At 34.0% G+C, this 12,526-nt stretch overlaps 1 protein-coding gene across 5 annotated transcripts in view; it reads left to right on the top strand.

The window, feature by feature from the left end:
- The window catches only part of ATP9B (ATPase phospholipid transporting 9B (putative)), a 152,317-nt gene that overhangs the window by 14,919 nt on the left and 124,872 nt on the right, over positions 1-12,526 (top strand). For 4 of the 5 annotated variants that reach the window (XR_001553320.1, XM_015854785.2, XM_015854784.1 and 1 more), the window contains exons 3-5: positions 3,717-3,867; positions 7,938-8,051; positions 10,599-10,707. Coding sequence is in view for 4 of the 5 variants with exons in the window: in XM_015854785.2 (XP_015710271.1) it covers positions 3,717-3,867; positions 7,938-8,051; positions 10,599-10,707 (374 nt within the window). In the remaining variant the exon portion in view is untranslated. Of the gene's footprint in view, positions 1-704; positions 758-3,716; positions 3,868-7,937; positions 8,052-10,598; positions 10,708-12,526 lie in introns of all 5 variants that reach the window. The other variant, XM_015854786.2, reaches the window with a different exon arrangement.

Consider the following 12,526-nt stretch of genomic DNA (forward strand, 5'->3'; position numbering starts at 1 on the left):
TTCCCTAGAGGTGTTCAAGAAACATGTAGGTGTAATACTTATGAACATGATTTTGTGGACACGGTGGATATGAGTTGGTGGGAATTAGACTTGATGGTCTTAGAGGTCTTTTCCAACATTAATTATGCTATGGTTCTATACTTTATACATACACTATTGCTATTGCAGTTGTAAGAAAATTGTAAGAAAAAGAGGCCTTGAAGGAGTTTGTCTTCTGCATTGCTGATTAACTCAACTGAATTTTGATAGATAGTGGAGTCCTTTTAGTCTTGAATTGTACACAGAGGCATTTAAATCACACTGGAATTGTCTGAAACTGGATGTGATGGGAGATATTTTTTCATTGAAAGTTAATACTATTGAAAAACAAGCAAATCATAGCCTGGAATTTCAGTAGGAAATTTGGCAGGCAGAGGATGCTCCAGTAAGATAGATGCAGAGATCTGTTTAGTTGAGAAAATTTGAAATCTTATCTACTGGTCCAATCAAACTATACAAAAACCTCACCTTAGATGAGCACTTCTGTGCATGTAGATACCCTTTGTGGTCTTAAGGAGATTTTTTCTGGGCTGAAAGCACCTTCAGACTTTGTCATTGGTGCATTCTGTGTGAACAGTTACACATATTAAACTTTATGCAAATTTATTAGGACCCACTGAATACTAGAGATTTTGACTTGCCTATCTGTTCTTTAAATTTCCTAGGATCACTCAAAGGATTGTATAGAAGACATGGAGACTACTGACTGTATTGCTATGTATGTAGTTACTATACTGTGTCGTAAAAGCAGTGTGTAAGCTATCAGTTTGGTAGAGAATTGCGTGTAGGTGTCCATCCAGCTAGAACTGAAAGGATTGTGATATGTCTTCTGCAAAGAACTGAAATATGCTTGCTTACTTAAGGTGAGCTGCATTCTTAGTATAATATCAAATGAAATATCAAATTGATTCAGCACAGCCATCTGAAACCAGTTCAACAGAATTTAATTTTCCCTGTCTGTGGAAATTAATATCTCATACCTGAGACTAGGTGAAGTTTGAATTTCAGTTTTCACACTCAGATCCTCCTTTAGTGCCTTAAATTATATTGTAAATTTTTCAAAGCTGTGTTAGAAAGATGAAGACAACATAATATGGATTTGTCTGGAGTGAAGCTCTGATGGTCCATGCTTTATTTTGCATTCTCAGTAAAGATCTTTCTTGAATCCAAAATCACTTGTTACAAACAACCCCCCAAGTCCATTATTTATTTATTTATTTATTGTCTTGCATTATTGGGATTAAATTCATTTTTAGGACAGGAAATTCTTCATCTAACTTTTCAACTTTATAATTTTATATTGTGTAGATTTTGTTATTAATTAAAAAAAATCATCTGATGGTTACTGTGTAATTGTAAAAGCTTCAGCTTCTTGGCAGGAGTAAATATGGAAGGTTTGTCAAAGTTCAGTGTTTATTAAAATTGATTTTGTAAAAATCCTTTATTCAGCTTTTAACTTGGGTAGACAATAGGCTATTGTTGTCAAGAACTGAATACTGTGAACTTTATTTGCAAATCTGTGACTTTCTAAGTTTTTACAATTAAGAAGGAAGAAAAAAAACCTGCATTCACAACACCTCACAAAATACAAGTAAATCAAATGTTGCCTTTGATTTTGAACAAATCAAAGACATAACCAATATAACTCCAGAAAGAGCATATTTCTTGCTTTCATAGCAGAGGTAAAAGAAAACTTTGTGATATATAGCAGCGGTTTTGTGGCTGTAATCATTTCCCCTTTAACTTACAAATTCTCTTCAAGCATGTGAAATTATAATGCACGTAGATCAATACTCTGGAGTTCTTTGGGCTGGATTGATTTCTTTCTCATGAGATTTACATTCCACTTGTTATCAAAAAACACTTTGTCCCCATGAAAATGGTGCCATTGAATGGCATTTCCATATGAAGTGAAGGGGATATCAAATGCTCGGATTAATTTGGGCTCTAAGATGGCCTGTACGCTTTCAATTAATCTGCGACGCATTTGTTATGCAGAAGCATGGGAAAATGCTGATCTTTAAAGAGTGACATGACCACTGTGTTGCTTTTGGCCTGATTACTGAAGCTACCTGTTGAGTACAATAATTACAGTATGTTTTCTTTGCAGAACTAGTTTCTGCTACTTAAAACCTAATAAGGAAAAGCTGACCCTTTCAGACAATGCAGAGCTTTTATATTATCTTTCCATTATGATGAAAATGCTGTTTTGTGAAAGATGCTGGCAGTTAAGCTTGTAGGATAAAAGTAATTAAAAAGGGAAAAGAAGTCCTTATTATTAGAACTACAGAGTCAGTTGAGGCTTGCTTTAGCTTTTGACTTGGTGGGATGCTCTGTATTTGCAAAAAGTTAAGGGTTCTTATTTAACAATTACTGCATGTTTTTGAGTGCAGCATCAGCAATGTTTAAGATGAATATGGTAATTCCTTCAAATAAAAAAAAAAGTTTTTTATAAAACCATATAATACTTAAAAGTTTTTATTTATTAGTACATCTGTTCATAAATACATTATATTGATGGAAGCATCACATCTTATAACTAACATTTTTTAAAGAAAAAGTTCTTAGTGCAGTTTAATTTCCTAGAGAAATGCATTTGAAATAAATGTTTAAATCAATAGAGATGTGTTATTCTTTTATTATAATCACTGACTTCATAGTGTAAGGTGTTTACATGAAAGATTCCAGGAAAATCAGAGGTGTCTTGATCGTGATATCCCTTGCATTGTTTTTATGGCTTTTAATTTCAGAGAATAACATTCCAATGCATCTCCTCATGTTTGTTTCACAGAAGTGTAGATGGGACAGAAATCCCACAGAAGGGTCAATATTCTTGCACAAGAATTGTTTCCATATTTTAGAATATTACAGAACAAATTAAGTATGTGCTGAGTTTGGATAGATAACTTGAGTTTCAAAAATACCAAGGAGACTTTATTGTTCCTTAAAATTTGGGTAAATGTTAATTGGTTTGTATTTGAGGCCAACATCCCTCTCAATCTTCCTGTGATATAACAATGGTTACTGATAAGACTGTAACTTAGAAATATTAAATAGTTTTGACTTGTAAGTTAGTAAAACCCACCTGAACCATTACAGTATTGCTTTGGGTATGACCTCATCTCATCCAAGATTTTCTTGTGTATGGATTAGCTTTGTGCCAGTCCTTTCTATGAATGGTGTCACAGTTGTTTCACAGCCGGATACTAGAGCAGTTTTACTAAGTTTATATCTGAGGTGTTACAGTGTTCTGTTGTTCCAGTTTATGCTACAAGTGTAAGTGTAGCCTGAGCCTTGCAACTATGTTCACAATTCTAATGAGGGATGAATCTGACTGAAAGATGGTCCACTTTTTATTCTGTATTTGCTTACAACTGGATCAGTTTGATGGTCTGTATTTACCCACACAGTTATATAAAGACTTGTGTCTACTCAGGGGAAGGGGCAAGAATGCACAACTTTATTATTGAAAGAAGATGGCGTTATCCATTTCAGCAGGACAGGTTCACAGCCATCAAACTGTCTGTGGAACTGTGGTGTGTAGAAGGCAGTGCTGCTCGCTCTGATGAAAAGACTTAAGACTCTTAAGTATTTGCCTTTAGGATTCCATGTTTGGAAAACAAAGATCACCTACAGCTAATTTATAGTTTTAAAATCAAATTTGTTTTTCTTTTCAGTTGTTCTGATTGGCTCATTAACATTTGCAGAAGAAAGAAAGAGCTGAAGGCTCGGACGGTGTGGCTTGGGTGCCCTGAAAAGTGTGAAGAAAAATACCCTAAAAATGCCATTAAGAATCAAAAATACAACATCTTTACCTTTATACCTGGGGTAAGGCTGCTGGTTTTCTGATATGGGACTGGCTGTATGTTCTGTGGTATTTTTGTTTGTTCTCCAAAAAGATAATTTTATGTGCCCAGATTTTTTGTTTTTTTCTACATTTATTTCAGTGTCTTTAAGCACAGCTGTGACTGAAAATAAGGCTACTTTTTCTTACTTGTTACATTTTTGAAGGCATATTTATCTGAGAAATGTTTGCATAAGTTGAGTCGTTGGAACTCAGTGAAGCATTACTAACTTGAGATGCATTTCCATGCACTTTTCTGTAAATGATTAGAAATTTAGAATCTCATACTTGAAAGAGAATCATTCCTAAACGATCAAATACGAAAATACCAGAAAACACTAACTTGAGATACAACCAGTTGAACATCAGTGTACTAATACAGGTACTTTCCTGTACTCACTGCTTTTGAAAGCATGCTAAACGATTCACTCTGAAATGTAGAATGCCTCATTAGGAACAAACTTTTTATATGAAGTAAGCCTTGGTTGATAATACTTTTTAGAGTTGTATTTCTTATTGGTGTTGTAAGAATAATGAAGTCTGGGTTTTGATTGTAATCCTTCAGACAGTACTTCTGTCATGGAGTGAATGCGGAGTTATTGCTTTTTGCATTTATTTATTATTTTTTTTTCGGAAGAAGCTATGTGGTATTTAAATAGCGAGCTTCTTTTTTTGTTGATTTCCAGTGTTTGCAACTTACGTGAACATGAAATGCTTGGTTCATACTCTCAAAAAATTAGTTACTATAATGAAATGTGGCAACAGGGAAGAGAACTGAAGAAGCATCAGCATGTGACCTGTTGTATTCAAATGTGGAAAACATTCAGAAAACATTATTTGTCCTAAATTTTTTATTTCAGTGATCATGCAAATGTATGAGTATTGATTCTGTTCCTTAGGCCCAGTGACTGGCAGATGCTTTCTAATACATTTCTGTATTAAAAAAAAAAAAAAAGAGAGAGAGAGAGACAAATGGCTTTGTAATTAAGACTGATCTCCTGTCAAATAAATAAAATGTCACTTATCATAGGCAGATTAAATATTCTCATCTCTGTTGAATCAAGTAAATGTTTCCTTCCCAAGTTTAAATTATTAAACTCAGCAAAATTGGTTAAGGTGCATATGCTTTCCTAAAGGTCACAAAATTCATTAAGCATATAATAAGCCATTGATTATTGTGACTAGAAATCTTCAGTGTGTATTATAAATCCTAAACTAGATTCATGTTTCCTGTAAGGATCAGCCATATCTTGCAATTCTCTGTTAGGAGGGACCACTTCTGATAATCTTAATTTAGCTGTATAGACAAAATCACATATTTTGTATTATTTGAAATTTGGTAGAAACAAAGTAGAGTCCAAAGTTCAACAGTAGGTGAAAATACAAAGCTTTTGAATTTTAATTCTGGACACATATTAGCAGTCTTCATTGATTGGAGGTACTCTTTAGATAACTGTTCTGTTCTACAACAAGTGATTCTTAGACAGCATAGTTGCATTGGTTTCAAATCCATCAATGTAACTAAATGTTGGCCTGAAATATGTCTTTGGCTTAGACGTGTTTTTTAACAGTGCAACTTACAATAGCTAGTTTTCAGCAATTTTTATATCAAAGTACAGGCCTAAGGTAGTGTTCAGATAAACAGGATACTACTGGGTGTTAGAGTTCTAATGTTTTCAAATTTAGGTCTAATTTCCTTTCATTTATATATCAAAAAAAAAAAAAAAACAAAGCAAAAAACAACAATAGAAACAAAACTGAAACAGCCTGCTTCTAATAGTATCTGCTGGTTTTTTTCTATTTTCTCAGTCTTGATATCTGTTCAGGAATTCTGTATAAATTCTCCTAATACCTTAAGCGTCCATAGTTTCCTTAACCAGAACAGAGTGCTTAAGTTGGTATTGAGAGACCTGTCACTGATCTACAAAATTCTAAGAAGTTGTAGGGAAGTGCTTTTCAACCTCTGTCTGCAGATCTCAACCCAGTCTGCAGGATGGATGTACTTGGAGGTCCTACACTCCCAGAGTGTACTTTTTTCTTTGACCAAATATATCAGGTCTTTTTAAACAGGAAAAAAAAAAAAAAAAAAAAAAGAAAGAAAAAAAGATAAGAAAGGAGTTGATAAGCTACGTCACTGTTGTGATGAGATGGAAGATAGTGCTGATAGTTACTTTCATTTTGGAAGAGTGCTCCAATGTTTCTTACAAATTCAAATTTGACTTTTTGACTTTACATTTTTATCCCTTCCAATCTTGAAAAGGTCTTCTGGTTTGAGGTTGTTTAGGTAGTCTTTTAACGGAACAGTAGCAATGTATTGCTCTTGTAAGATGCTGACTGTTAAGGTGCTGGTACTTCGTGCACCTTAAAATTAACTCTTGGGAATTTTTTTCTCCCAGGGCTTAGTTTTTTCTATAATTAACTGATAATATTGATGAGAGCAATATATATATATGAACATATTATATATATATATAATAATGAATATATAATATATATATAATATATATATATTAATATTATCAGTTAATATATATATTATATATGAAGTATATATATCATATAATATATATATGAAGTAACTTTGATTGTCATGCAGAAGTCGTTGCATTGCACCCTTTTTAAATATGGCATTTGAGCTGTTTTGAATGCTTCAGCTTTGAAACAATTGATTACTTTCAGGTGGTGCAGTCTCAATTGTACAATTGCATTTCCTGTTCGGTAGCCTGTTCTGGGTGTTCTGCAGGAGGTACCATGTTATACCTCACCTACTAAAGAAGCATGTGGAGTCTTTAGAGATCCAAAATTCTTTTAAAATGAATAATGTTCTTGGTATTGTAATTACAATGAAAGCAATACTGAGAAATGCATTCTTGCATAAACAGTGCTTTTAACCATCAAGGGAGCATCTTCATCTGTCATTCTTTCCACATGCAGAGCAACTTCCTGAATGATAAGGATACTTTATTGTTATCATTTAAAACTTAAACAATTATTTTGCCATTTAGACCAAATTATTAAGATATATCCTCAATGTCTACACTTACTACAAAAGAATCTATTGAGATATTCAATGTTCATCATTTCTTCCAGATGAATTAGGAAATCTATGTGTTATATTATTAATTTTGCATAGTTTAAACCTTCTAAAACCTTTTACTCTGCTTTTGCAAAGAGCTTGCCTTGCTATGGAAGCTGAAAAGTATTTCCTTGTTCTGAGATTTCCATTTGATAACCTTTTGGAAAAGGAGCAGTATTGTTCTTCATTCCGGATAATGGTCCTCATTGCCTGGATCTTCTTTTCTGTGGTGTTTGCTTTATCTTACTAAATAAGTTTATTCTTAAAGAATGAGTAGTACTGCTGTTTTCAAGAATAGTGAGAAACTTTGAACAAATGAGTTGGAGCTGATAATACTTTGTAAGGTGAGGCTCTTCAGAAAGAGATCATATGGTTTGTGGGTCTTCATTGTTCAAGAAGAGAAGCTTCATTGTTCTGAGGGAATGTAGCAAACAAAAGTAATGAGGAGTTTTTAGGCTTAGCAATTAAAAGTTAAATTAATCTAAAGAATGAAAATTGAGGTGCTCACAAACCTTTGCTTTTGTATTGCCACTATAGGGGGAAAATTCAGAAAGTTATCTTGCTTTTATGTCTTCGTAAACAGAACGGATGTGAATTATTGCAAGATGCTTTTGTTTTATTTTAAATTCCGTTGCAAATGTTTGCATTGGGATCTTGATAGGTGTTAAATATTTTTAAAGATTTGTTAGATCACATAGTTCATTTTTCAAAATCTAAAAAAATTTAGGAAATTGCTTTTTCAGATTGAGAAGTCACTGAGATAAAAAGAAGTTTTCTCAACAAAAAGAAGCTATGTAACAATAAAGGAATACTATTGTACTGTAGAATACACAATATATGCTACTACAGTACTGTATTTTATGATAGTATCTACTGTCATGATAAAGTGATAAAGTGATTTTATGTATATTACATGTATTACTTATATGCATTTAAAAATTGTTATTTACCTGTTTTGTTTTGTTTTTTTCATTTTAGGTTTTATATGAACAGTTCAAGTTTTTCCTGAATCTCTATTTTCTCGTTGTGTCCTGCTCACAGTTTGTACCAGCACTGAAAATAGGCTACCTGTATACATACTGGGCTCCTCTGGTAAACAAAAATGCTTTTAACTACACTTTAAACTTCAACTGAAAAGGGATTTTTTAATGTATAAAAAAATCCCATAAATTTGCATCAGATAAGCTTCGCTGAATAAGTATGGAACAAAGAAAATGTTTTAAGTGAAATTGCAGTGGGTATTGCAGGCGGAGTTGTTTGATATTGCTTCTTGTTAAGTGTCTAGTCTGAATGTGTAATTCTTCTTTCCAGCAGTTGGTCACCTGAGAGATTAGAGAAAAAGGAGATAAATCGAAAAAAACCAAACCTCAGAACTTTAGCTATTAGAGATCCTTATTTTGAAGGTTCATTTCTTTTTTTTGTGTTGATTTTTTTTTCCTGGCTATATCAGAACTGAAAGTATATGGTTTTTTGCTTTCCTACTTCAATCATGACATTTTGTTATAAAAATTGATGAAGTTGTTGTTGTTGTTGATTTAAGCCATGGATAAAGCAGAAGGAAAAGCTGTCTTGGAAATAAGTAGCTCATTAAACATGCTTTTCCTGGTCAATTGCACTTCCACTTGCACTGGTTTCCTTATGATATGACTTTCTATTTTTGAGCCCTCTGCAGTATTTTCTTGCCTCTGACTGTTATCCTGAGGTTTGGAACTTGTGTTCTGTTCAAAGGAGAGACCCTTTTAGTGGTCTGCCAACTATATTATTGTGATTTGTGATTCTTGCCTTATTTGTATGAGGATCATTAATTCTTTTTATCTTCCCAAGAACCCCCACCTTCCCCCTTTTTTAAAAAACAAATCAGGAAAAACAAATGTTTCTTATTCTTATTCCAAATTCATTTTAAGAAGTAGGTTTTTTTGGTTGGTTGTTTTTTTTGTTTTTTTTTTTTTTAAAGGTGCTTATTCTCAGAGGGATTTGAGAACAGTGACATTCTGACTGCTTGAGTAAAGGTCATTCTTAACAAGTCAATGTAGTAAATATTCTGGATTGATTTCATTGTTTAAATTGTTGCAACATGTGTCCATTTAAGTACTGATCAAGAAGAGGCTGTCTGGAGATAGTGGTGGGAAGAATCTCCTGGACAATTTTTGCTACAACAACAAAAAAAAGCAATTCAAAGACAGGAAGATTGTTCAATAGTGGGTGGTTGTAAGGAAGTATTTATGAAGGTCTTTCTTTATGACCCAGTAAGAAAAGACAGAAGTTAACCTTGTCTGGAAGTTGATCTCCACAGTGAAATGCTAAGTAGTGATCTGTATGTTAGTGGGGTGGTAAATCAAATAAATAAATAAAAAACACTTAGCATGACATCCTATCTTATTTCTGTCAAAGAGTAAGCAATTCCCCCAAACTTCATATTACAGATAATCTGTTAATAATATAAATGGTTGGCTCTACATAGACCAATAAGTCTTATTAAAGGATATTTTGAATATCATTTCCAGTTTTCCCATCCAGCAACATGATTTCAGCTTGTGCTAGTAGTACACCTATTTGGTAGAAATTTATGAGGAAAGTTCAGAAGAGTAGCTATAGCTTAGTTTTCATTTGTTTTGTCATTAAAGTGTCTGAGGAAATTGAACATAGACAAGATTACAAAAATTCAAGAGAACACTTTTACTAGTAGAGCAGCATGTCAGTCCTATCATATCCACAGCCCATTCAGAGTGTAGTTGACCGGTTTTATACTTCCCTATTTTTCAGACTTTAAAATGGAGTTCCGAGACAGGACTGTCTGAACCTTCTGCTAACTTAAAGGGCTAAATGAAGATCTGAAAATTGATTTTGAATAGTATTAGCATGACTAGGGGATTTGATTGTGCCCTAGGAATGAGTAAGAGTTTGTTTTACAAAGGCAGTTTCCTCCACCTGGTTCTAAATTGATTGTTGCAGCTAGTGCAAACATGAACAAACAGGAAGTGTGTAATCATAAGCTTGCAATAGATGAAGCCTTGGAATGTTGGTCTGGAATTGGAAAACAACCTTGCTGTTGAAAGGAAAAATCATAGTCAGGACTGTTTTAGGAAAACTCTACATCTTCGTCTCTCTCTACTGAGAGGGTAGAGGAAGACTGGCAAGCTGCAAGAAAGTAACCTAATGGTTTAATGCTTCCTGTATAGAAGGGGAATATTGTTGGATTTCTCAAGCTACACAAATTCTACATAAATAAAGACTTATCTGTTGGAGGATTTGTGAATATCTAAACCTGTTGTAGTGGTCTTACTTGTATGAGAGTAACGAGTAATGAGAGTAAGATCCCTTTACTGTTGGAGAAGAAACAGAAAATGGAGAGAAGAAACTCTGTGTTTATCCCAGAGCAGTTTTATATTCTTAACTGCCTGTAGAATTCTGTATTTCTGCTGCAGTGGCACCATCCTGTGAAAAATTCAGCAGAAATATTTAGGTACTTAACTTTTCAGGAAAAAAAAACCAAGCTTTTTACCCTTGTTAGTATTTGTGACATGTTGGTAAATTAGAACATGAACTTGTAATATTTACTTTCTTAATTTGCATAGGACTCCTGTTTTTTCTGTTCTAAACCCATGAAAATTCTGAGTTGTATCTTTTTATCTCTAACAGGGATTTGTTTTGACGGTCACAGTGGTACGGGAAGCTGTTGATGAGTATCGACGTTACAAGAGAGACAAGGAAATGAACTCACAGTTATATAGCAAGCTGACAGTACGAGGTTAGCAAAACCACTTGTACAAATCCTTAAAATGTTTAATTTTTTTCTCAAACATTTTTAGCCCAAAAATATCTGATAGAATCAAACTATACTATTCAAAATGAAACTGAGACAGAACTAAAATGTCTGATTCACTCAAAATGAAAACTGTTAGATTAAGAAGTACTGTAAATCTTTTACTACTTACTAATGAAATGTGCATGCATATATTCAATGTATTTTTGAAGCATCGTACTGTTTAGCACTTTAACTTCAAACTGCAGTAGTTCTCTGAAATTGATAATGAACAGTAACTCAGTAGCACTGTCAGCTCTATGAAATATGGAATCAGTAACTAAGAAATGTAGTCTAATCAATATTTTGAGACTTTGAGTCTTGGTATATGCATTTGTTTTTAAGAAAAGGTTGTTGCATTGAAAGTCTGCTTATGTATCAAATATTGCTTTCAGTTTTTGTATATCATTTGAAATGATGTGAACACATAATAGGAAAAGAAAGCGTTAATATCTGAAGTTTTCTTTCTAGAAATTAGTTAAAGGAGAAGTCACAGTTATGACTTATGTCTTATGTATGTTCTCCTGGGCTCAGTACTGGGACTAAAATTGATTAATATCAGTGATGCTGATGTGGGGCTCAAGTGCACCCTCAATAGATTTGCAGATGGCATTGAGTTAGGTCAGAGTATTGATCAGCTTAATGGTATAAATGCTCTACAGAGGGATCTGTATTGGTGGGCTACATCCAGTTGTGTGGCATTTATTGAGGTGTCAGGTGCTGCACTTGTCATGTCAACCCTATACTTTGGAATAGGCAGGTGAAATTATAGAATTGTTTGAGTTAGACCTTTGAAGGTCTTCTAGTCCAAATCCCTTGTGATGAATAAGGATATCTACATCTAGATTGGGTTGCTCACAGTCTGGTGCAGCCTGAGACTAAATCTTTCCATGGACAGGGAAGAGTCTTTCTTGTGACTCCCCTTTAGATACTGAAATGGACCTGGACAGGCTTGATAGGCGGACCCATGCTGACCTCATGGAGTTCAACAAGGTCACGTGCAGGGTCCCACACCTGGGTCAGGGCAATCCCAAGCACAGATACAGGTTGGATGTAAAATGGCTTGAGAGTAGCCTTGAGGAGGTGGTGTCAGTAGATGAAAGATTCAACACAGGTGGGCAATCACAGAATCGTAGGGGTTGGAAGGGACCTCCAGAGATCAAGTCCAACCCCCCAATGTGCACTTGCAGCCTAGAAGGCAAATCATATCCTGAGCTGCGTCAAGAGAAGCGTGACCAGCAGGTTGAGGGAGGTGATTCTGGACACAGTACACTAGGTGAGATGTCACCAGTGCAGAATAGGGGTCAGGATCACATCACTTGACCTGCTAGTTACACTTCTTTTCGTGCAACCCAGGATGTGAAATGTAAATTATTCTGTAAAAATATTAAATATATAAACACAAAAATAATACAAAGAATTTATGAAGAGTTGTTTTTTATCGGCTTGGAGTAGTCTACTTGCAGAGAGGAAATCTAGGAATTGATACAGACCATAAAAGAAATTGAAAGAGACTGTAAAAGAAAAACTGCTTCTTACAAAATAATCTTACAGACTGAAACGTGTTCATTACAGAATATTTTTATGAAAATAGGCAGCAAAAGAAAATTTACTTTTCAAACATTTTATTGAAATATTATTTGGTATACACATTTTTTTTTGTTTACCACTCAGAAGGAGATGTTTACTTTGATGACAGTCTCCAAACACTTCATTCTCTTAATTCTTCATTCTCCTAAGAAATAGTTCATTTTCAGAATGTCTA

Source organism: Coturnix japonica, chromosome 2 (genome assembly GCF_001577835.2).
Source record: "Coturnix japonica isolate 7356 chromosome 2, Coturnix japonica 2.1, whole genome shotgun sequence".
NCBI lineage: Eukaryota > Metazoa > Chordata > Aves > Galliformes > Phasianidae > Coturnix > Coturnix japonica.